Source organism: Typopeltis vanoorti, chromosome 13 (genome assembly GCF_054136105.1).
Source record: "Typopeltis vanoorti isolate ZY-2024b chromosome 13, IOZ_Tvanoo_1.0, whole genome shotgun sequence".
Classification (NCBI taxonomy): domain Eukaryota; kingdom Metazoa; phylum Arthropoda; class Arachnida; order Uropygi; family Thelyphonidae; genus Typopeltis; species Typopeltis vanoorti.
This window is the reverse complement of record NC_143561.1, coordinates 23,912,558-23,935,920: the sequence shown is the minus strand read 5'-3', so window position 1 is coordinate 23,935,920 and position 23,363 is coordinate 23,912,558. Positions and strand designations below refer to the sequence as shown.

The following is a 23,363-nucleotide window of genomic DNA, read 5'->3' as shown; positions in this document are numbered from 1 at the left end:
GACTTGTGCTGGAAGGACTTGAAATACGTCAAAGAATGTTTAAAACGACGGAAGCGACTAAATTGGACTTCTCAAAGCTAACAGAAGTACATGAAGAATACCGATTGATAAAAATAAAAAAAAAAACATCGAGGAAGCAAAAAAAGTTAAGACGCTTTCTCAACAAACAAAGCATTTCCTTATCTTTATTTGTCTTACTTTTGATTTTTCCATTGATATGGAAAAAAAAACACGGAAATGGTAGAGAATAAACATCGTGGAAGACCATTTTATAGATTAAAAATAATAATAATTACATTTAGAAACGACAAAAATGGCTGCGCAATATCATGAAATTGACTCTAAAGGTAGAACTGTGTTTTCTGGTACTGCGCATGTGCTGGAAACCTTGTACATATTGGATATGATATCTCACGTGATATGTCCATGTTTATTGGCGAGAGCGATCTAGGAATGTTAACTTTAAAAAATGTTAAAAATTCAAAACTTTTAAGTTTTGACATATTTGGCTATAAAAAGATATTGGAACTTTAATATCTTTATAAAATCTTTAATATCATTATGTATAGTTATTATTATTAAGTAAAAATTATAAGAAATTTAACATAAATCAAGATGTAGTTCATTTTCTTTATTGTACATCATAATAAATTTATATATACATTAGGTTATTCGCAAACATAATAATAATCATAGCTTTTACTTGACAATGCAGCATTTCAAAAGTATACTTCCTATTGACTGTGAATATCTGGGCAATACGGCCAAATTTCCATTTATTTTTTTTTATTATATTATAATGTTTTTGAATTTTCCAGTTATATTCGAAATTAAGAAGCATGTGTTTGGTGTTTTTTTACGTAATGCTCATTATATTTTTGAAAAATTTTAATTTCATAAGTGACTGTGTTGAATTAATGCATTTAACAATGAATTATTACAAATATGCGATTTTCATCACAATATTGTCAGCCTCTATCTTTAATTGTTAATGGAATTCGAGTAAAATTGTCAAATGTCCTTAAATAAACGTGTTAAATGCAATATAACTGCTGTTTCACTAAAACGTTTTTGTTTCATCGTAATAAAATAGGACAGGAAGTAGATTGATCAGTAATCTGAGGTATGCTGATGATACAGTACTCCTTTGTTGCTGAAGAATTGCTGTTCAGAAGACAGAGAAAGATTAGGAATGGCTAAATCGTACAAATGAATGGGTGTTAGAAAAGATCAGCAGAACTTAAGGCTTCTTAAGGATATTGACAGAAGAAAGTTAAAATATTTTAGACACATAGAAAGAATGAAAGGGGGACTTCTCAGAACAGTAATAGAAGGTGAAGTTCCTGGAAAAATAGGCAGGGGTAGACCATCAATGAGATGGATGGATGGTGTGTATGTGAAGTGGCTGATCTTCAGAGAGTTGAGGCCGCCAGAAAAGCAAACAACTGAACTACATGGCGAGGCCTGGTGTGGCACATCACTGAGCATCGGAGTGACCATACAGCATCTGTAGATGCCCAGTGAAGATAGTAGTAGTAGTAATAAAATAAGAGTTGGCTTTTATCCAACATTTCATTCGATAGTGGCGCCATCTTTTGGCAATTAGTTGATTTAGGGTGTTTATTTTTTTATATGTATCAAAAATGCATCAGTAGCGTTTACTTTCATTATTTTATTGGTTTTCAGCTGTTTTGGTTCTTTGGCTCGCGCTGAAAACACTAACATTTACAACACAGCAACAAATTACATCTATGTTTCATATGAACATTCACTTACATACATAAATACATATATTTACATAATACAGACACATGTGCTGGGTTGTTTACAGTTGGGGCGTAACTACAAAAATAAATAACTGTCTTATGTTTCGCGAATTCACCATAGACACGTCATTCTGGAAAGTTGTGCAGCGGAAGAATATCACCATTGGAGAACTGTTAAATTAGCGATAATAATATTGATTTGTAATATATTTTTATAATACAACATATTCTCTTTAGTCACAGAGCAGTTATTTTCCTAAACTATTCGTATTAGCTATTTTTGTACAGAATTAGTACGAAGGCCTTTTTCAAGGAATAGAAATATATTTGGTTGTTAGTAGCTCCATCTCCCGGAAATCACAGGAAATATTTTTTTAAATAAATCTCTGTTTTTTTTTTTTCATTCTTTTTTTCGGTTTATCTTCTTATTTTTTTTAGCACATGGACAATCGAAATTAACTGGTCGATTTATATTATATTTTCAACCCTTATTCGTTGTTGGACGTTGTCCTACATTAAGGATAAATCCATCCGCAATAATCTCACTAATGGAGAAGATAATATACAGCGAGCACACGTGGATTTTTTTTTTTTTTTAATGGAATAATGACAGGAGAATTGATGCACAAAGATACTTCGCCCAGTTCACGCATGGGGTAGTAGACGATGAGGTTCTCTACAACGATGGTCAGCATCAGAAGAATTTCGAGGAAGATACTGTGAAAAAAAAAAAAAACTGATTTCAATAGATTGCAATGCTATTTTGATGTAACTATGATTTTTAACGTACATAATAAATAAATAAAAAGAAAAATGGATATCTTAATGACAGTATGGCGTGGTCTCTTTTGTCCTTCGAAAAATCTCAAAGAAAAGAAAAAAATTATTGATGTAATAAGCTCCTTAAAAATTCTCACATTTGTTCTGCTTTCTTAGAGTTTATAAACTGTAGCTGCACACGCAATTTCCAGATATCAATTCATGTGAGAGGAATCGGAGATTGCGTGATACACACACACACACACACACACACACCTAGAGTTCTCAGGACAGTTTAACCTTCAACCACTAGATGGCACTACAATCACAACTGTTGTGGTTGTGATGTCACTCCAAATATAACGGGAAAGTTATATTTGGAGGCATTTACCGAATATAGTCGGGTATATTAACTGGTTTAGACACAACTACACATTTCCTGAATATTGTCCAAATAATAAGAAACATTAGAACAGATCACAATCGATTTCTTATTGCTTATCGATAGCATTATTTCAAAGCCGAGTGTAGAAACTGAAAGTTTTGTAAAAAATAAGTTGCCAGAGAGCTTACGAGAATGTACAAGAAGCATTTACGAGTTGCCCTAGCGCGGACTACTTTAGAAAACATGAACGCTGCCTAGGCGTCCATATATTCACTTTCTTATTAGTCCATTTTTGATACGGTTTTACTGGGCTGACAGTAAAACCGTATCGAACTTGTTGGTTTTCTTGTTGGTTCGAACTTGTTCGAACTTGCATCGCCGAACTGAAGCCTTTTGGCTCTTTATTTTAGTATTTTACGCACCGACCGAGAGTTCTCTACGAAAAATACACCTCTCGGACATTTCAAGTCCATTTAGTACTAGAAGAGAGTTGTTGCTCTCTTAAGGTTTCTGCCTGGTCTCTGAAGAGAACCAACTAGTTCGAAACAGCTGTCAGGCCAGTGAAACCATATCAAAAATGGACTAATAAGAAAGCGAATATATGGTCGTCTGGGCAGCGTTCACGTAAGCTCACTGTCAACTTATTTTTACGAAACTTTCATAGTTTCTACATTCGGCTTTGAAATAATTCTGAAGCTAATATCCACTTTACTTATGTAATTTTGCATCACAGAATGAAATTAATGAATAGTTGAACATATATCACTTGATTGTAATCATCTTTACATTCATATCCTATTATTTAATAAACGAAAATTATTAAATATTTTTTATAGAAAAAATAATTATATGTAATAATTTAAAATAATTTTATTTAAAAAAGTTCATTTAACTTAAAATACTAAAAATAAGTAATAGTTTATATAAACACCTAATATTATTATTCATTTATATTTTATATAACTTAATTACAAACAAAAAAGCGAGAAAAATTGGGTTTTTATTTTTCATTAAGTTTTGTTTGTTTTTTTATGATTACGTAAAAAATGATAAATGTAAAGTGGGAAACATAGGGACCATTTTATTACAAATGATATAAGCACGCGGAGCTTGGGTGGTGACACGAGTCAGCTATTGCTGAGAATTGTTTGCAGATGGTTGAAAAGTTGAAACCTGACGTACGAAAGGATGCGATAAGCGATTTCCTAACATCATACAGGATCATTCCTTGGTTTATATTAAACGTGTGAAATAATAACGTAGTAATTTTTTTTTATTATTATCTTGCGAGAAATGAAACTGTTTTCCGTGTGTCAAAGCTCTTGTTCTACTGAATGTCGTGGTGTGTGTGTGGGGAAAGATCTTAAGCTAAACCTAAGTTGCCTAATGCTTAAAATATGTTCTTTCTATGTTATCTAAAAACGTCGCGAAGTCTGGCTTATAAAGAAAAGGCCACAAGATACACTAATTGGTCGAAAGTCTCTGTCAAATAATGTATATCTATGGGTTTGAAATCATCCTAGTTCTTAAAACTTATCTAACATAAAATATTGAATAAAAGAAGACAGTTTATTTAAATACCTAATATCGTTATTCATTTGTTTTCTTTACATAGCTTAATTTAAAATGATAATATATTAGCTATTGAGATATGTTTCAGGTATTAAGATGATTACAAATGGAAGGCAATATAGTAATTATTATTATAAAATGTAATATGATATACTATATATCAGTTATTAAGATAAATATAGTATGCTTTTGTACACATGAAAATTATACATTCCACGTGTACAAATGGCAGAATTTTGTTATTAATAGAAGTATAGGTGATTTGAAGGTTTTTCTTTTCCACAAAATAGAAACATTAGCCAGACATACATCGCACGACTATCAGACATTAATTAAATTAATCTAACTAAAGAGTTAGTAGTAACGATTGTAAGTGAAACAGCTGGCTTCAACTTATCATCACAGCTGTCCATACACAAATACAGAGAAACAGGAAGTAGAACTTATCAAGTGAACACTCAAAATAACAATAAATTGACTACTAGTTTAGAAATTCGGGATTACCATCAAAACCACTAGAACAAAAAAAAAAAAAAAAAAAAAAGGCCACTGTATTGATATTCATTATATTCCTCTACTTCCAAAGCTGATAGCTCTGTTAACTTTGGGAGAAAATAAATTTCCTACACGTCTCATCCCTTGACTTCTACATGAACTGCAGAGAAAACCTTCAGTTGAAAAGCTCTTATAAAGATTCTTGGCGTTTTAGACTGGATTAAAAACCTAGATCTTTTCATCTAATGCACAATGAGAAGTTTAAGAGCAAGATATTTATTATTTGGATCACATAATCAACAGAAAAAAAAATTGTGTGTGTGGTATTCACGCAGATTTAGATTTGTGTAAGGCATATCGCTATTTGCGTGTTCAACATCATTACCACGAGGTATTTTTTTTTATTCAACATCACTTCTTATTTTGAAAGATTTATTAACCGCATAGCACTCTAAATTGCCAAATGTGACTTTATTATTATAAGATATTAATAATAAGATTTATTACTAATAAGATATTAATAATAACATCAATATCAATATTACTAATAAGATACGATATTAATAATAATATATCAATATTACTAATAAGATATTAATTTTCGTCAAATTGAGATATTAATCTCATCATCCCGACAAATGGAAATTCATTTCAGTAAAATTTCAAATCTTATTCTTATAGTCCTTATAAGAATGGCTTATCGCTCTTCTTTAAATTCTAATTAAACTCATATTAATAATATAAAGGTGTATTTATAAAAATTACTTAAATAATTAAAATTTTATTAAATATTAAGAGAAAAACTTAGGATTTTACAAAATTTAATTTTTGCTCCTATGTTCAATACATAATTTTATTATCAATTAATTTTGTCCCGTCGACAACAATAGAGGGCGTAAATCAAGCACAAAGTAAAACCTGATGGCTTACTTTCAGTGATTTACAGTATTACGTGATTTTGAATTTATATCAGTAATGAATATTCGTTTGAAGATGAATGAAGATCTCATAACAAAGTCTTTCTGTTTTAAGACTCGTTCTTAACTCTTTTCGTTGCAATCTTTCATTAATAATTTTCCCGAGCTGTGTTGGATATTATAAAAATCGCAGTCAGGCATATCATTCACTTTCGGATATCACACCAAAGATAGTAAAATGCGCACTAATTCACTGCGCATTTTGTGTATACATAAGCAACCGCATTGTGTGTGTAGACCATTCTTGCTTCTATTATCACTGCGACTTTTGATTTTAATGATATTTTTTTAGAAAAGTTCCTGGATTATCTAATCCTCACACCCACTTAAGTCGTAACATGCGAGTTTTAAAACTTTTTCTGCAGCGGGAATCACAAAACATAAAGACTGAATTATGACAACACGTGTCAGAACTAATCCACGGATCCCATTCAAGAACACTTTTCCGAAAAAAGCCAATCACAGAGCAGCAGTTTTGCTCATCTTGATGAAAAATGCAGGATCAGATTTAGAAGATTCCTTTATGGACTAAATTTTTAACTTATGACGTAAAAATCATGGTAACACGATTTTCAATATAGCTTTGACAGTTGACATTTATGTCTTTAGGGATGAAGCAAGATGCTTTTCATATTCCCCGCTATCTGTTGTGGTTACAATGAGGGTAAAATTTATGAGCAGTTTGCTCGCCCTGAATGGGCATGGAGATTATGCATCGCTATAGGATATAGCTTTTGGTCTTCTATGTTTGAATATGTCCGGTGCCTCGTATGCTGCAGCTTGCTGAACCAAATCGTTGGGATGTGTGGACGTCTTTAGGAAGAACTTAGATGAAAAGGATTGTAGAAAAGAGAAAATATAGGGAATATTTGTATCTCTATGAAGTTGATTGTTTCTAACATACCACGGGGCGTTCAGAATCATTCTCAAGCACTTGTTCTGCACTCGCTGTATTTTGATAATGTTAGTATTAGAGGTGTGGCTCCAGGCCGGAGAGGCATAGGTGATTATAGGACGAATCGTCATCTGGTATAGTTGCAATTTGATTCTCTTGCTGAGCTTGCTATTTCTATTAATTAGCGGATAGTTCTTTGCGATGGCTTTAGATGCCTTTGCGCACGCAAACTTGATGTGTTGGTTGAACGATAGCTCTTTGTCGAGAATTACGCCCAGGTATTTTGTTTCTGCCTGCAAGGGAATTTTAGTATTGAATAGTAACAGATCTCCTGCAGGAGATATTGGCCTTTTTGAGAAAAGAATGGCTGAGCTTTTTTTGGGGGGGGGGGGGGAGGTTGACTTACAATCTCCATTTGGAGAACCAACTCTCCAGCTTTAAAAGGTTTTCTTGAAGCTTTCTGGTAATGAAATGGGGTCGGAGAGATCTGGTTAGTATTACTGTATCATCCGCATACAGGGCCAAAATGAGAGACATCGGATTGTGCGGGATGTCCTACATGTATATAGAAAACAGCAATGGAGCTAGTACGGATCCCTGCGGCACTCCAGCAAAGATATGGCGCTGGGATGAGGTAGAACGGTTGATTTGACTTGTATTGATCTATTCTGAAGATATGAATGGATTAGGTGAACCATTTTTAGTGAGATACCGGCTGAGATAAGTTTGTGTAGGAGTCCAAAATGCCAGATTTTGTCAAATGCTTTGGATAGATCTAGGAAAACAGCTCCTGTGAACTGGCGCCAGTTATAGCTGGTGGTGATGTATTTCACAATTCTGTGGCTTTGCTGGGTAGTACTATAGTGTCGCCTAAAACCAAACTATGCTTTAGGAAGGATGTTTAGGTCATTTACTGAGGTTTGGAGTCGTGAGAGGATGACCGTTTCCGCAAATCTTACCCAGATTGGAGATGAGACTGATTGGACAATAATTTTGCGGTAGGTGTGGGTCCTTGCCTGGCTTATGTATAGGGATTACATCAGCCAGTTTCCAGGTGAAAGGAAAATAGTGCAGTCATAAGATTGCATTTATTATAATGGTCGGGTGCACTACAGCTTTTCGAGGCAACAGCTTGATCACCCTATTCGAGATGCCGGGCGGCATCTCACCCTATTCGAGATGCCGCCCGGTCCAGGAGCTTTATTGTTCTTTAGTTTTTTAATAATATCATATAATTCAACAGGTGATCCGGGTGCAATATGGTCAGCACTGGTATCTTGGAGTTTTAATACGTCTTTGACCTGTCTGTAGATTTTGTATAAGTGATTGAAATCTAAGTTGTTATATGAAAATTTGCTGCACCTCTAGATTCTTTACTATGGCTTATCCTTATATGGACTGCCTTAAAGGGGCGAAGCAAGAATGCCTTTCTTCTTCCCTGTTATCTGTAGAGGACAATGTAGGGATAAGGTGTTATTGAGCTATTAAAGCTCTGATTATGGCAGGATGGTAACAGCAATAGCCGAGCCTCAGTTAGAATTTCATTGGCTAGAGCATTGCCATCCATTACCCTCCAAGGGTATTTTAATCACCGCATCTCACGGTCGATCATTTTCATCCTTATAAGGACTGGCTTAAAGGAGCGAAGCAAGAATGCTTTTCCTATTCCCCATTATCTGTAGAGGACAGTGTACGGATAAGGTGTTATTGAGCTATTAAAGCTCTGATCATGGCAGGGAGTAACAGCAATAGCCGAGCCTCAGTTAGAACTTCATTGGCTACAGCATTGCCATCCATTACCCTCCAAGGGCATTGGATTGAATGTATTCCATTTTCATCCTTAAAGTTCTTAAAAGAACTGGGCGATGGACTGAATCCTTGACTCTTTATCCTGTCATCCGAATGAAGCAAATCTGTGTGGATGGAGTGTTATTGAGCTAAAAAGCTCCAGTCATGGCTGGGTAACGGCAATAGCCGAGCCTCAGTTAAAACTTCATTGGCTACAGCATTGCCATTTGTTACCCTGGAAGTCATAAAAAGGACTTTTCATATCTCCATTTTCATCCTTATATAAGGACTGGCTTAAAGGGGCGAAGCAAGAATGCTTTTCATATTCCCCGTTATCTGTAAAGGACAGTGTAGGGAGGAGGTGTTATTAAGCTATTAAAGCTCTGATCATGGCAGGAGGGTAACAGCAATAGCCGAGCCTCAGTTAGAACTTCATTGGCTACAGCATTGCCATCCATTACCCTCCAAGGGTATTGTATTGAATGAATTAATCACCGCATCTCACGGTCGATTCCTCATCCCCATTTTCATCCTCGTCCATTACTGAAATTTTAAATTTTGTAGATGTAGCTACATTTATGGTGTATTTGTACTTTTTATAATCCTAGCTGTAAAAATAAAATAGCCTTAATTTAATTTAATTTTTATTTTAAAATAATTATTTATCATATTAATTTTATATATAAAATTTGTTTCAATTCACTTTATTTCACAATGTTTATACACATTGGCGAAGAGCACGGCAATTTGTTTAAACAAAGTGAGCTGTATATCGCGAATATTGCCTCTAACTGTTGACAAATCTAAGATCATCAAGTTGGAACAATAGCATAAAAAGCGAATTGATTTCGTTATTGTTCCACAGTCTTCCTAATTAATCACAATGAATTGAAATTTGGGTTATATCTATACATTTCTTGCGTGTGTGTTTTGAGGATGTAAAGATAGAAGCTGAAGAAGTAGATTCTTAAAAAGATTGGACGAGATTGACGCAAATGTTATCACAACAACTGGTTTGGATTACGATGTCAGCAGTTGTGTTAAAAGAATGTGCTAGAAAATTAGATATATTACCTTTAATCTGTTTGCTGAACTTGGGTTTCAACAGGAAACACTTCCCGATGAGGGGACGGAGGTCAACCTTATTTTCGCTATACTTGAATTTATTCATTGATTCAAGTATAGCGAATTCACCAGCCTCTCAAAAACCTTATCTCTGGAGTAGTTAAGGTTTTTGAGAGGCTGGTGACGAATCGCATGCAGAGGTAGGTATATAGCATTTTGTTATTTTATACAAGACCTGGCTTTATGAAAGGCAGGTTTTATTTTACCAATCCACTTATTTTACAAAGAAAACAGCGAAGTTGGATAAGAGAAATAGATACACAATGATTTTTTTTAATTTTTTTTTTAATGGATTTTACCAAAGAATCGGACAGAATTCTATATCAACACTGGGAGTTGTTATGGAATTATAACACATCAATTATAAAAGTTGGGTCGTATGATAAAGGATATTTCTTATAAGAATCCTTGCAGTCTTACTTTAACAGATTGGTTCTATGGTCGAATGACCCATGTCTGCTTAATGTTGCTTAAGTGCAAGGGATATGTATTTTGGGCTGCAGACACTGCAGACTGAGTATAATATTAGTGGGAATTGTCTACAAGGGACTGATAAAGCTAGGAGCTACTGGTAATGGCGGACAGTGAGTTAAAAGTTTGTAGAGGTCACATTGTCATGATGGTTAAGATCACTTCGGATAACTGCAATGTTGAAACCATAACGTTTAGGATAAGGGAGATATTCTTCCATTTTACAAGGCCTTGATAAGATCACATCTATACTACTGTGCCAAAATATCAGGAAACAGCGGAAAAGGTCCAACACCAGCCAATCAAAATCATAACTGGCTTGTGAAACTTTGCGTATGAGGATAGAGTGAAATAGCGCGACCTTCATAGCTTGAGAAATAGAAAGAGGAGAATAGATATGATAGAAACCAGCTAGTAAGGGGTCCTTACAGTTCAGATACAGGAAAAATTTGCAACTTATGGCAAGTGAGGTGGGAACTCGGGGTCATCCCTGGAGGTTGAGTAAGTGTATAGTCATGAAGAATATGAGGTGCAGGTTCTTTCCATGGCATACATTGAGTGAATGGGATAAGCTCCAGTGAACATTGTGAGTGTGTGTCTTCGTTGAATGTTTCAAAGGGAAGATACAGAAGATATCAAGCAATTACTCCGTTCAGGATCCTCCCTTGATGAGATTCATACTCGCAATAATAATAATAATAATTTATTAAATAATTATAATTAATTATATATATATATATAAATTCACACAACATGTGCTGTTTTGAAATACTTCGTATACTCTATAGAATACAGAAATATATCTAGAGAAAATGTACATTTATTATAGGAAGCAAAAACGTTTGAGACATAACAATACAAAAAAAAAAAAAAACTACAACACAATGTTTCCATTCATGCAACTTTGATCAATACCTTGAATCAAACAGCCGTAGTCTCCACAGCATCCCAATGGGACGGAGGGTGCATGGACAAAAGTAAAGAAAGAAATACAGTTGATGGTGGTATAAGAATATAGTAGTAGCATAAAAGTAGAACAATTGTCTGGTTTTACGTTCATTTTGTCAATGCTCTCTTAATTCAATATCTGTCTACTTACCAGAACGTATTCAGTCATTTTACGACAGTAAAATAAATAAATAAAAAATATTTAAATAGAAAGTGTTCCATGTTTAATACTCATTGCACATGCGTGATTGGTCTTGCAAATAACAGTTCATCGTGTTGAAATTAACCAAGTTTACTTGCTAATAAGCCAAGATAAAAAAAATGCCTGTTTGGTTTTAAATTTGTAACTATTATGGATTGACAAAAATACCGTTAGTTCGGAAGCTTCTGCCTTATTGACGAGAACCAACAGTACGAAAGAGTTGTCATGCCAGTGAAATCATAATCATGAGCATTAATAAAAGGCAAACAGATGGGCTCCTGAGCAGAGCTCGTGTCTTTTAAGTAGTGTGCAACTACGGTAACTCCGATGTCGAGGGTTATATTCTCATAAGCTCTCTGGTTAAATTTTAAACATTTTAATTTCCGATTTATCCGACTAAGACAATGATGGATTAATAATTTAACATCCATATATAAATAAACATTACTGTTATATGGTTGGGGTAACACCAAGTGGAAGTGGCTATGCTTGAATTTATTCATTTCGAAGTTTTTTTGGGGAAAAAAAACTTATTTTAACTGGAATGAAAATATTTCCCAATTAAATTCAAAATTTACACACCGACGTTTCGCCAGCTCAAACTAGCATTATCAAAAGTACTTTAATGATAAACATTTATTGAAGACTGAAAATTAAATGAACTCGAGAACCAGAACAGTTACTTGCATGAAGGTCACAGTAGAACTCTTCTTAGTGAATATTGCCGACAGAAAGGTAGAGCGGTGCGCCAAAACTTGTTGTAAAATAACTTCGCCACTTCTCGGAGTTCTGAAGAACTAGGTCCCTTCCAAGAACAGTTTCTGTAGTTTCACTGGGATTTGTGTGGTAGCTCAGCTTTCTTCCACCTGTTGAAATGATCGCCATTCCATGCATGTTGTGCTACTATGTTTTTACTGTGCCTATATCAAGTATACTTTTGATGTTCTTTTCTTCTGACCAAAGTGTTCGATCCAATCTTTCTAAAATACTGGGTCCACATTGACAAGGGATATTGTAAACACATGAGCAACAGAGACGATCTTTGGCGGTACTTGAGTTATCTCAGGAAGGAGAAGACTTCACTGAGAAGTTTGTAGACTTTTCTAATCTATGTTGTTGCAGGAGTTGGCGGTCTACCTGTTATATTGTTGACGTAGGTTAGAAATATTGGCGTATGTTCATCTAGCTAAGCTGTGTGTGTGTGTGTGGAGGGGTTATGTTTTGTTTTAAAGGAATTTGGCAATAGAATAAGTTTCATAGAACCAGGCTGACTGCAACAGAATAGATGATGCAATTGTATACAAATTCTGGTGAACCGTTTTATTTTCTCATCAACAGTAATTATTGAAGATGTCCACCGTGCTCCTCCATCCATTACAGTCCTTTTATGGCCAATTAGAGAAAATAATACAATTAGAGAATTGTATAGCTTCTTGAGTTTATAAGACTTGTCTTTACACTCAAGAAGCTATACAATTCTCTAATTGTATTCTTTTGAAGTGTTTGGACTTGGTACAGAGACAAATAAGACGGTGATTGAAGTGTATTATGTCTCTCATCTGTGGGTGCGTACCAAAATGTTGTGTTGCTTGAGATAAAATTCAATTTCCACGAGGAAAAAAATCCTCTGCCATCTGTGTTCAAAATAGAATAACTTAGCTTCAGTTGAAAAGGCCAAGAAAGTAAGCATTCCTCTGGTCTTGAGAGGATTTTAACTGATTTTTTCAACCAAAACGTTCAACTAAAGTCATGCTATTTTATCGACTTAGGACCAAAAAAGGAAGACCAAAGCAATTGTCTTGGAGTATAGTGATATAAGCACCATTTGCTATTACTTTATCAAATATAAGTAAACCTTATTAAGTAATTAATTAACTTATTTAATTATTTTATAGATTTTTTTACAATATATTTGAAATTTTAATAAATTATTATTTAATTCTGTTAAAATTAAATTACACCTTTTTGTTTTTTTATATTAAAAATAAATTAAAAACATTCATATTATATATATAGCGTAGATGAAGTTGAAATATAGCGTAGATGAAGTTGAAACATCATACCTCAAACTCGTCGATCTTGCTGAAAATGTAATATGTAATATTTAGCCTCATCATCTTCCAGAAGCAGCTTTCTCTTGTCATCCACTTTGTTAACTACAATAACTTCACACCTCTAGTGGAAAAGTTTGCTAATGGAGAACATTTAACAGAAGGGTCCGTTACATACTTTGATTCCTTGCTAAGTAGTTTTTTTCTTGCCGTCTCTTCTTTTTATTTGCTACATGTTCTAATGGACAGTTCGAGATTTTCAGTTGTTAGATCTTACCTATGGGTTTCTGTAGTCTCAGGCTTTCTCCTGTTCATAAGTGATTTTGTTCACTTCATTTTTCTTTTTTGTTGTATTTCCTTTTCTCCACCGTATTCAGTTATAACTTCACTTCTGTTTCTAATCAGAACACTTGGGTTCCAATCCGAAAGACAAACTTTATTACTCTTATAGATTCACCTTTTAAGGAGCGGAAAAGTTTGAATCTGTAGTAAGGATTTTGAAAGTTAAAAAAAGCATCTGTTACGACTGGTATTTTCAACTCGACTGTGATGAAGTCTTATGGAAAGTATTTTTCATGTGAGGTTGCGTACTTGGACAATCAAACCTACTACTAGCCACAAGAACCAGAAAGCTGTAAAACCAATAGAGATTACGAAATCTATCAGAGAAATGTTCAGACCACGAGAAAACAAAACAGCGAAATCTCGACCTCAAACAACACAACACCTAGAATGATTATTGGAAGAGGACTCCTTCGTCATTGCAATGAAAGGAAAATCGTCCATCTCCCCACCTAAGTATGTTCAAATTTCTGTAAATGAAGAAGAATACAGAACCCTCCTACATGGCCTTCTATCATGAAGAAAGAAGTCTCTCACATACCATTAAAGGCTAGCTATTATAATTCATTCTTTCCAGAGATCATTGAATATTCTGGAAAAGTTCTTAACAGCAATTGGCAGTTTCGATAAATTTTAAACTTCTGATAGTCTATTTGCTGTTGAGAGACATGGCCAATTGAGGCTTCCGTCTTGCCACTGCCTCTATGCGCTTTTCAATAATATTTTTATTAACATCCAGCTGCGAACAGAAATTTTCACTTAGTTTTCTTGTGCAAAATTAATGGTACATTTGGAATGATGATCATTATTTACACTCCTATTCCTGGTGGGTTTTTTCCACATATAAAAAGATTCTGCAGGATGTCTAATCTTGGAAGATAAATTATCCAATTTATTACGGTATGCGTCCCTAACCTTACCATTGGCATTATCAACCATAAAATATGACTGGAATGTAGAGGATACACGTTATGATGAGGTGGATGATGGTAACGACTTTCTGGTGCTGGTGGTTCTAGAGAATCAAAGCTTTTCTGTGTCGGCAAGAACTCGCCGAGTTCTTGCCGACCCGTATTGGCTTTAGATTGCAGATGGCGATTTCTTCGCAAAAAAAAAAGAGCAAAAGATGAACGAAATTTTCGGTGATGCCCAGAAAAGAGCTAATTCGCTCACCAGATGACCCTGCCTCAATAATGCTCTCCAGTCATTTTCCCACAGACGCTCTATTTCTGCATTATGTCTGCATAGTTTTGATATGACAGTACATCGCACCCTCTTCACGAAGCACCACAAATATATACTTTGTGCTCCTTCATGAAGTTTGGTATCCAAAATGTTCGTACAATTACTCAGTTATGGTATTCCAAGTAGACTGATGGAACTGTCTCTTTTCTGCTCACGAATTTTAATTACCTTGCGATCAACAAAGAACTCCGACTTGCTCTAGTGTCAACCGATCTTGAGAACTCTTTGATCACGCAAGGAATACATTCCCATATCACATTCTCGAAAAAGTTGGCGCCGATCCAACTTTAGGATCCTAATCAAAAATATTGATGAACAGGCCATTATATTTGTTATTAACGTCAACGGATTTCTATCTGAAACTATTCCTGAAAAATACTGAACATCAGTTCAGTATTTTTTTAACTACTACGAAGGCTAGTGACGAAAAGATCTGAACTCACGATAAATCAAACTTGATAAACTGAAAATCCTTAGAGTCGTTACAGAAATATAATTACTACAATTATATTATTGTTTAATTTAAAGTCCTCAGAATCTCTCCAGAAATGCAGTTATTAAAATTTGTGAATGAAATTCTGGGCTTGTCGCGTGGATGTCTGGCTATTTTAAGATCAAAGACCAACACTAGCAATAATTTGAACCTTTTAATAATTTATTTGCCACAAATATCAACACACTGGAGAAAACATCTCTTAAGGCACAACAGGAAATGAACACACACCGATGCACTGGTTCACGTACAATAGATTTAATGTACAATAGTTATTTTATTATCCAACAGGTTTACTAATAATTAGTATTTAAATAGATATAATTATGTGAATATGTTTATTTTTAATACAAATTCTCTGAGTAATACAAGAATACTATGTTGTTATATAATATATATACACTGGAAGACAACAGAAATGCATATTCACTTAAAGATCGGCAATGCCACACAAGATAATATATTAAAACAATTACTTCCATTTTTGACTGCCATATAGAGGAAATACCAGCAATGATAATCATATTTAGATGAAAAATTCCTATTTTAGACGTCCATTTTATTTTCCAGCCATTCTTCTTTCAAGATGTGTGCAATTTTCCATTTCTTTCATCATACAACCTTTTTTTTGCATTTTAACTGCACATTCTTTTGAAGAAAATGAATCGCTTTTCCCCCCCAGTAATTTAAATTTTATGAACTGAATATTCTAGTTATGGAGTCTGCGTGATTTGCATTTTATTATTTTTTTCTTTAAGCGAATCAGAAATGAGATTGCATTTTGCATACAGAACCGTTATAGATAACTATGCACAAATAAACATAAAATGCGGAATTATTCGGACATGAAAACAAATAATATTGAAATTTAAGTTAATATTAAGTTGGATGTAAAATACCAATAGCTGAACTTCGAAAATTTTTCTTTCTTCTCGATTATTATATTAAAACAAAAAGATAGAGCGAAATCAATTTATAACTGGGAAAGTATTTCTAATTATATAACGAATTAATTTGTAATTTATTAGATTTTTTAATTATTTTACAGAATTAGCATACTTTAACTACTCTGCAGAAAATCGATTAAACTTCAATATTACACTTAATTAAAATATGGAAACTTAAAAAATTATAAATGATCCATCCCTTCAAATAACAACAAATATTTTATTTTAAAAAAATTAATTTTAATTTTTCTTTTATATTAATTTGAATAAAGACTCTTTATGAAAAAGATTATAACTGTACTGCTAAAACTCATTCCACACCTTCTTATTGTATATAGCCCCCTTCTACAAATAAGTATGGCACTGCTGTAGCCAACGAAGTAAGGCATACGAGAAACCCTCCAAAAACATCGAAACCAAGAATGGGAATCTAAGTTAACAAAATTAAACCCTGAGGACAACTCCATATGGAAGTTTCTGAGAACCTTCCGCACCAAAAGACAACTTTTACCCCCAATTCAAACCTCGAAAGGAATAGCTCACACTGATAAAGAAAAGGCAGAGGCTCTGGCCGACAGCTTGGAAAGTCAATGCAATCCCTCATATGAAAATTTGAACACCAATCTCATCTACAAGATTCACCGCAGAGTTAGGCAGGTCATAACACAACAAAAAGATGACCTAGAACCTCTCACACCTACTTCTCCAACAGAAGTTATAAACATTATAACCCACCTGAACAACAATAAAGCTCCAGGCTCAGATGGAATTACAAACAAAATAATTAAACTACTTCCCAGAAAAGCCATTGTACATCTAGTTAACATAATTAATGCCATCCTCAGACTCCAGTATTTCTCTTTAACATGGAAAATAGCAGATGTCACACTAATCAAAAAGATGGGAAAAAACTCTCAACTCCCTGAAAACTACAGACCTATTAGTCTTCTGTCTAACCTTGGAAAGATTGCAGAAAAAGTAGTCCTTACTAGGCTTCAATCACAAACGGACCAACTACATATAATAATCCCAAATGAGCAATTTGGATTCAGAAAAAACCACTCCACCGTTCGGCAGATCCACAGGCTGATCGAATACATCTCCGAAGGCTTCAACCGGAACCTTCATACAGTTGCAGTCTTTTTAGATGCTGTGCTGCAAAGGATTTTGATAAGGTGTGGCTACAAGCTCATCACATTCAATATGCCTACTAATCTAGTTAAAATAATTCACTCTTACTTCAGAGACAGATACATGCAAGTCAAAATAAATGAAACTGTATCAACCAGACTCAAGGTTCTGGCGGGAGTGCCGCAGGGCTCACTCTTGGCCCCCCTTGCTGTTTTCTATCTATATTGCTGATATCCCTCAAAACCCAAGCTCAACAATCACTGCATTATATTCTGATGACACTGCATTATTAGCAAGATCTCTCAGCCTCAAACTAGCTATTAAGAGACTCCAAAGCATCATTCACACGCTGGAAAGATGGTTTATGGACTGGAGAATTCAAATCAATGCACAGAAGAGTTCAGCCATACTGTTCACTAGAAAAAAGCCTCAAATCAAGGAAGATATACATTTACTAGGTGTTAAAGTCCCATGGCAGAATACAGTCAAATATCTTGGAGTAATTCTAGATCTTCTTCTTCCTATATTCCCACATGGCCTATATTCCTAACATGGAATATAGGCCATGTGGCCTGTTCCGGTCTCATGCCATCTCTTTCTTGGTCTTCCGATTCTTCTTTTTCCACTTATTTTGTATCTGTATAATATTTTTGGTAGTCTGCTGTTGTCCATTCGATTTAAATGTTCTAGCCATTTTTGTTTATACTGTCTTATGTAGTAATTAATTGGTTTGATTTTTAGGGATTGTAAGATTTCTTCATTTGTTTTGTGGTCCTACTTGGTATATCCAGCTGTTTTTCTGAGGAACTTCATTTCTGCTGTAATTCTAGATAAAAAACTACAATTCACCAACCATATAGAACACATAAATTCAAATACATCGAAAGCAATAGCGCAGCTCTACCCCATGATCAACAGAAAAAGTAAATTCGATACTCAGAACAAACTGCTCATATACAAGATGGTAATACGCCCAATCATCACTTACGCATCTCCTGCGTGGTGTCATACTTCGAAAACAAATATTTAGAAGCTGCAGAGAATACAAAACAAATGTCTGAGAATGAGTTTGGATGCTCCGTGGTTTATCAGAAACTCCCAAATTCACAGAGACGTCAGCATTCCCTACATCACAACTCTTCTTCATGTCCTAGCTGAAAAGTTCTTCATTAAGACAATCAATCATCCGAACCCATTGATCAAGCAAGCTTCAGACTATAATGAAGCAGATTTCTGCAAATACAAGAGACCCAAGTCAATTCTATGCTCAGTTGAACAGAGTTAACCTCACTGCCCTTTCAGGGAGAGCTTAAAGCTCAATAATTCTCCACCCAAAGAACTTTCCTTTTCAGATGGAGGGGAATATGAAAAGCATTTATGCTTTACCCATCAAAACAGTATCGTTCTGCGAATGCATGGCAGGGAAGATGTTGATTAATCGACCGTGAGATGCGGTGATTAATAACCTTGGAGGGTGGTCTACCTACTCACTGATGTCTATCTACTGATTGCCAGAAGTTCCTATTTCCAGCAACCCTGAGAGAGAGCTCCATGTTCCAGAATCCAGTCCCTGATCCTAGTGGTAAGATCGTTTTCAATCTATTTTTTTTCTACTGTTGTCAAATTTTGCCTTGTGCCTGTTTTGTTTTGCAGTCTTCCGCCTCTAGCTAGTCTAGCAGGAGATTTCGGCAAACAGGGAACGCTTGGCCCTGGTTCTGAAGGTCCTTCCTTTCTGGGACTTAGTTTTTTTTTTTTTTTAAACCATGATTTCTTTTTCACCGCGAGTCAGGACCCTTGGCATCGAAGCGGATACGGACCGAAGAGGATGTTAGCGAAAGCTCTTAGCGAAGCAGTAGGGGCAGAAAATATAGTTGGCCCCTTATGGGGCAGGCAGGTTCCAGGTAGTAGTAAAGAATGTGGAAACCAGGAACAAGTTAAGTAAAGGACCAGAATGTCAAGGGAAAAAATTTTTTCCCTTTGTAGTAGGGAGTGTTTTCAAGACAATAAGAATAGAGAGGTTCCCTGTAGAATATCTGGAGGGGGGGGGACCGAAATAATCAACAAAGTGTTTTCGAAATGGGGAGTCGTACGCGACGTAAAAATCGCTAACGATACAGACTTCTCCGACTGGAAGACTGGCGAGGTAACTTTCCGTATGGAAATGAAGGCCGAAGTCCCCAATTTTGTCTTTCTAGGCTCTGCCAGGGTAGTAGTTAACTACCCTGGAGTTAAGAAACGGTGTTATAAGTGCGGTTCTCTGGAACATCTAGGTAAAGATTGCCCCAAGAACAAATGCAGGAACTGCATGGCGGCAGGAGATGCCCTACCTGAGTGTGAGGCACCTTGCCTTAAATGTGGCACCATAGATCACAAAGTAGACACCTGCCCATCCAGAAACCAGGCAGAAAGGATGGGAGGTGCTATCACGCCAGTAACACCAGCAGTAAATATTAATGACACAGAACGGGAAGACTTCCCAACCCTGCAGGCTGCCCATAACACAATAGCAACAGGGAATCAAAAACGCAATAAGAAGGAAGCGCCCGTAACTAAGAATGCAGAAACGACCAGCAAAGAAAGAACAGAGGAAGAAGAAACAGCCAAGGATCAAGCCACCACCACAGAAACCGCAGTGGAAGAAATAAAGGAACGCAACCAACAGGAAACTACCGCTTTAGATACAGAGAAGGAAAACGAAGCAGAGGAAGAATGAGAAACGGAGGAAGAAATGGAAACTACTAAAGAAGAAGGTACACAAAAGCGGTCACGAAGCCCTGAAGAAGGGAACATTAAAAAATCAAAACACAACCTCATCGGAAGAATCAGAAGCTGATGAAATGGAGACCAAAACAACAATACAGGAAGAGGCTGAAGAATTTTCTGTAGAAGAAATCAAACTAGTTATGGGTGAAAATATGTTTAAAAATGGGTTTGCAATAATAAAGAAAGGGAGAGGACCCATCGAATCCGCAGACACTGTATTCTTAACAATGTACAGAGAAGATGGGCCAACGTTCCTCCTTCGGAAAGGAATTATAAGTATGCAATGGAAGGATATCGAAATCGAGGACATAGCCACGGCCGTGCCCAACCAGGTAACGGGTCATCTGGGCCTGCCAGAGGTCGAGAGTAAGTACTTCTGCAGAACTTTGAGAAAGTTAACAGAGTCAGAGAGCAAAGAAGGCATTGAGTGGTTTGGTCGTAAATACTTCCAAAGGTTACGACAGCTAGGAAAGTTGAGTTAGTTCACGCAGGAGGGGGTTTTAAAAAAACATTCGCTTGCCCCAACAGGTTTATGATTATTAGTCCACAAAGGAGGGGGTAGACCTGAGAACCCGAGCTGCAAAGGCTTACATCGAGGCGGTGCAGCTCCTTGTGGGCTGCATCACTCGGGCCGGATTCTTCCACAAATTCTCGGTTTTCTGGTTGATAAGGTCCACCTCAATATGGATCCCGCTATCGCAGTTATTTTTTTCAGTTGTAAGGCATACTTTAAGAATAATCTAAGTTCCAAATTTTAACAAACATTTTCCTCTTTTTAGGGGTTACGAGATAACGTCTCCAGACAGGTGGATTAATACAATCTAAAGTTATGTTTTTCTGGTAAAATGAAGTGAAAATTTTAAGTTTTTTTTTTTAGAACAGGTGTAAGGAGATTATGTTTTACAGACCTTTTAGCCACAACCTCTGGGTTATACAGCTAAACAGGTTGACTGAGGCCTCTTTTTACCTCCTACTATCCTACTCTACCTTTCTTTAACATCCCCTGTTACTACCTGCTGACCATCAGCAATCTTTATACTCCAAAGGCCGATGATGAAAGACATGAACTCCCTTTATACCCTTGGAGGGTAATGGATGGCAATGCTATAGCCAATGAAGTTCTAACTGAGGCTCGGCTATTGCTGTTACCCTCCTGCCATGATCAGAGCTTTAATAATAGCTCAATAACACCTTATCCCTACACTGCCCTCTACAGATAACGGGGAAGATGAAAAGCATTCTTGCTTCACCCCTTTAAGCCAATCCTTATAAAAACTATAAGGAATGCATGGCAGAGAAAGATGAAGGTGAGATGCGGTAATTAATACTCTTGGAGGGTAATGGATGGCAATGCTGTAGCCAATGAAGTTCTAACTGAGGCTCGGCTATTGCTATTACTCTCCTGCCATGATCAGAGCTTTAATTGCTCAACAATAACACCTTATCTCTACACTGTGCTCTACAGATAACGGGGAAGATGAAAAGCATTCTTGCTTCTCCCCTTCAAGCCAGTCCTTATAAGGACTTAAGAACGCATGGAAGAATTGGTTTTAATCGACCGTGAGATGCGGTGATTAATACCCTTGAGGGTAATAGATGGCAATGCTGTTGCCAATGAAGTTTTAATTGAGGCTCGGCTATTGCTGTTACGCTCTTGCCATGATCAGAGCTTTAATAGCCCAATAACACCTTAACCCTACGCTGTCCTCTACAGACAATGGGGAAGATGAAAAGCATTCTTGCTTCGCCCCTTTAAGCCAGTTCTTATAAGGACTATAAGAAATGATTCTGGATTCTCCCGTGTAGTGGCCGGGATAAAAATAGTCCTAACGCAAATCCATGCGTGTCGTAAAATGGACGCTGAGTTTCGAGAGTTTTACTCTCTCCTGTTTCTTCCGGAATTTCGCTCCCGGTGAGGTGGGGAGGGGGCTTAGATTTCGAGAGATTTGCCTGGGAGTGTATATTGAGTCTCCGGGGAGGGTGTTCTCCGGCACGGCCCAGTGAGGGCCGTGCCGGAGAACACCGGTGGATGCTTTTCCATGGAATATGAGCGGTTCTGCTTAGTAGTGGTGGTGGTGGGGGGGGCCGTCACTGAGTGGAGCCAACGTTGAGTTAGACGGTCTTTCGGCCACTCGTAGGGAGTGGTCTTGGGTAATCGTCTAATTTTTAGAGATGGCTTTACTGAGTTGCCTATACATGTCGTTCGAGGCGAATAAAATGGGTACCCAGGGAGGGTAATGGATGGCAATGGTGTAGCCAATGAAGTTTTAACTGAGGCTCGGCTATTGCTGTTACCCTCCTGCCATGATCAGAGCTCATAACTCAATAACATCCTATCCCTACATTGTTCTCTACAGATAACTGGGATTATGAAAAGCATTCTTGATTGACCCATCTAGCCAAAAAAAAAAAATAATAATTACCAGAATGATTTATCCAATTTAATGAAAATTTTCTTCGTTATTTTCATAAAAGTTACTAATTGGGCAGATACAAAAAAAAAAGGAAGAAATGTATCGTGTACCGAAACAAGAATAATAAACACTGAAAAATGAACTACCATGAAAATGTTAAGATTTCAACACTGAATGACAGATGAATATGTGAAAAAAATTACAACAAATCAAAATTTTCAAATTAAAGTACCTCTCTTCAGAGTAATCTGTAGATAGATACAACCAGTAGACGAAATACGCTGAAACTTGGTAAGTACCCTACCAGATCATGGGGAAGAGATTTTGACAATAAGAAATTAGTTCAAAAATGACCACTAGGGGAAATATGGCGCTATGAGCGGGAGATAATTACAGTAATGTGAACCAGATGGTATGTGCTTGTGCAATGATTCAGAGTCAACAACAAACGTAGTTGCTTCATCTTGCACCCACAGTGTTGTGTTCGCGGACCCTCTTTGCTGCAGTTGCAGGTGACGAAACTGCTCAACATGTCCCTGTATGCAAAATTCACTATCTTTTCTCGCTCACAACGCTATATTTCCCCCTACTGGT

The 23,363-nt window shown here is 36.1% G+C and overlaps 1 protein-coding gene across 2 annotated transcripts in view; it reads right to left on the bottom strand.

Moving 5' to 3' along the window:
• Window positions 1-703: 703 nt before the first annotated feature.
• Window positions 704-23,363, bottom strand: part of LOC150099991 (calcitonin gene-related peptide type 1 receptor-like) — a 321,303-nt gene continuing 298,643 nt past the window's right edge. For both annotated transcript variants that reach the window (XM_090402325.1, XM_090402324.1), the window contains exon 19: window positions 704-2,483. In XM_090402325.1, coding sequence (XP_090258451.1) covers window positions 2,412-2,483 — 72 coding nt within the window. In that variant the 3' untranslated portion in view covers window positions 704-2,411. The remainder of the gene's footprint in view (window positions 2,484-23,363) is intronic.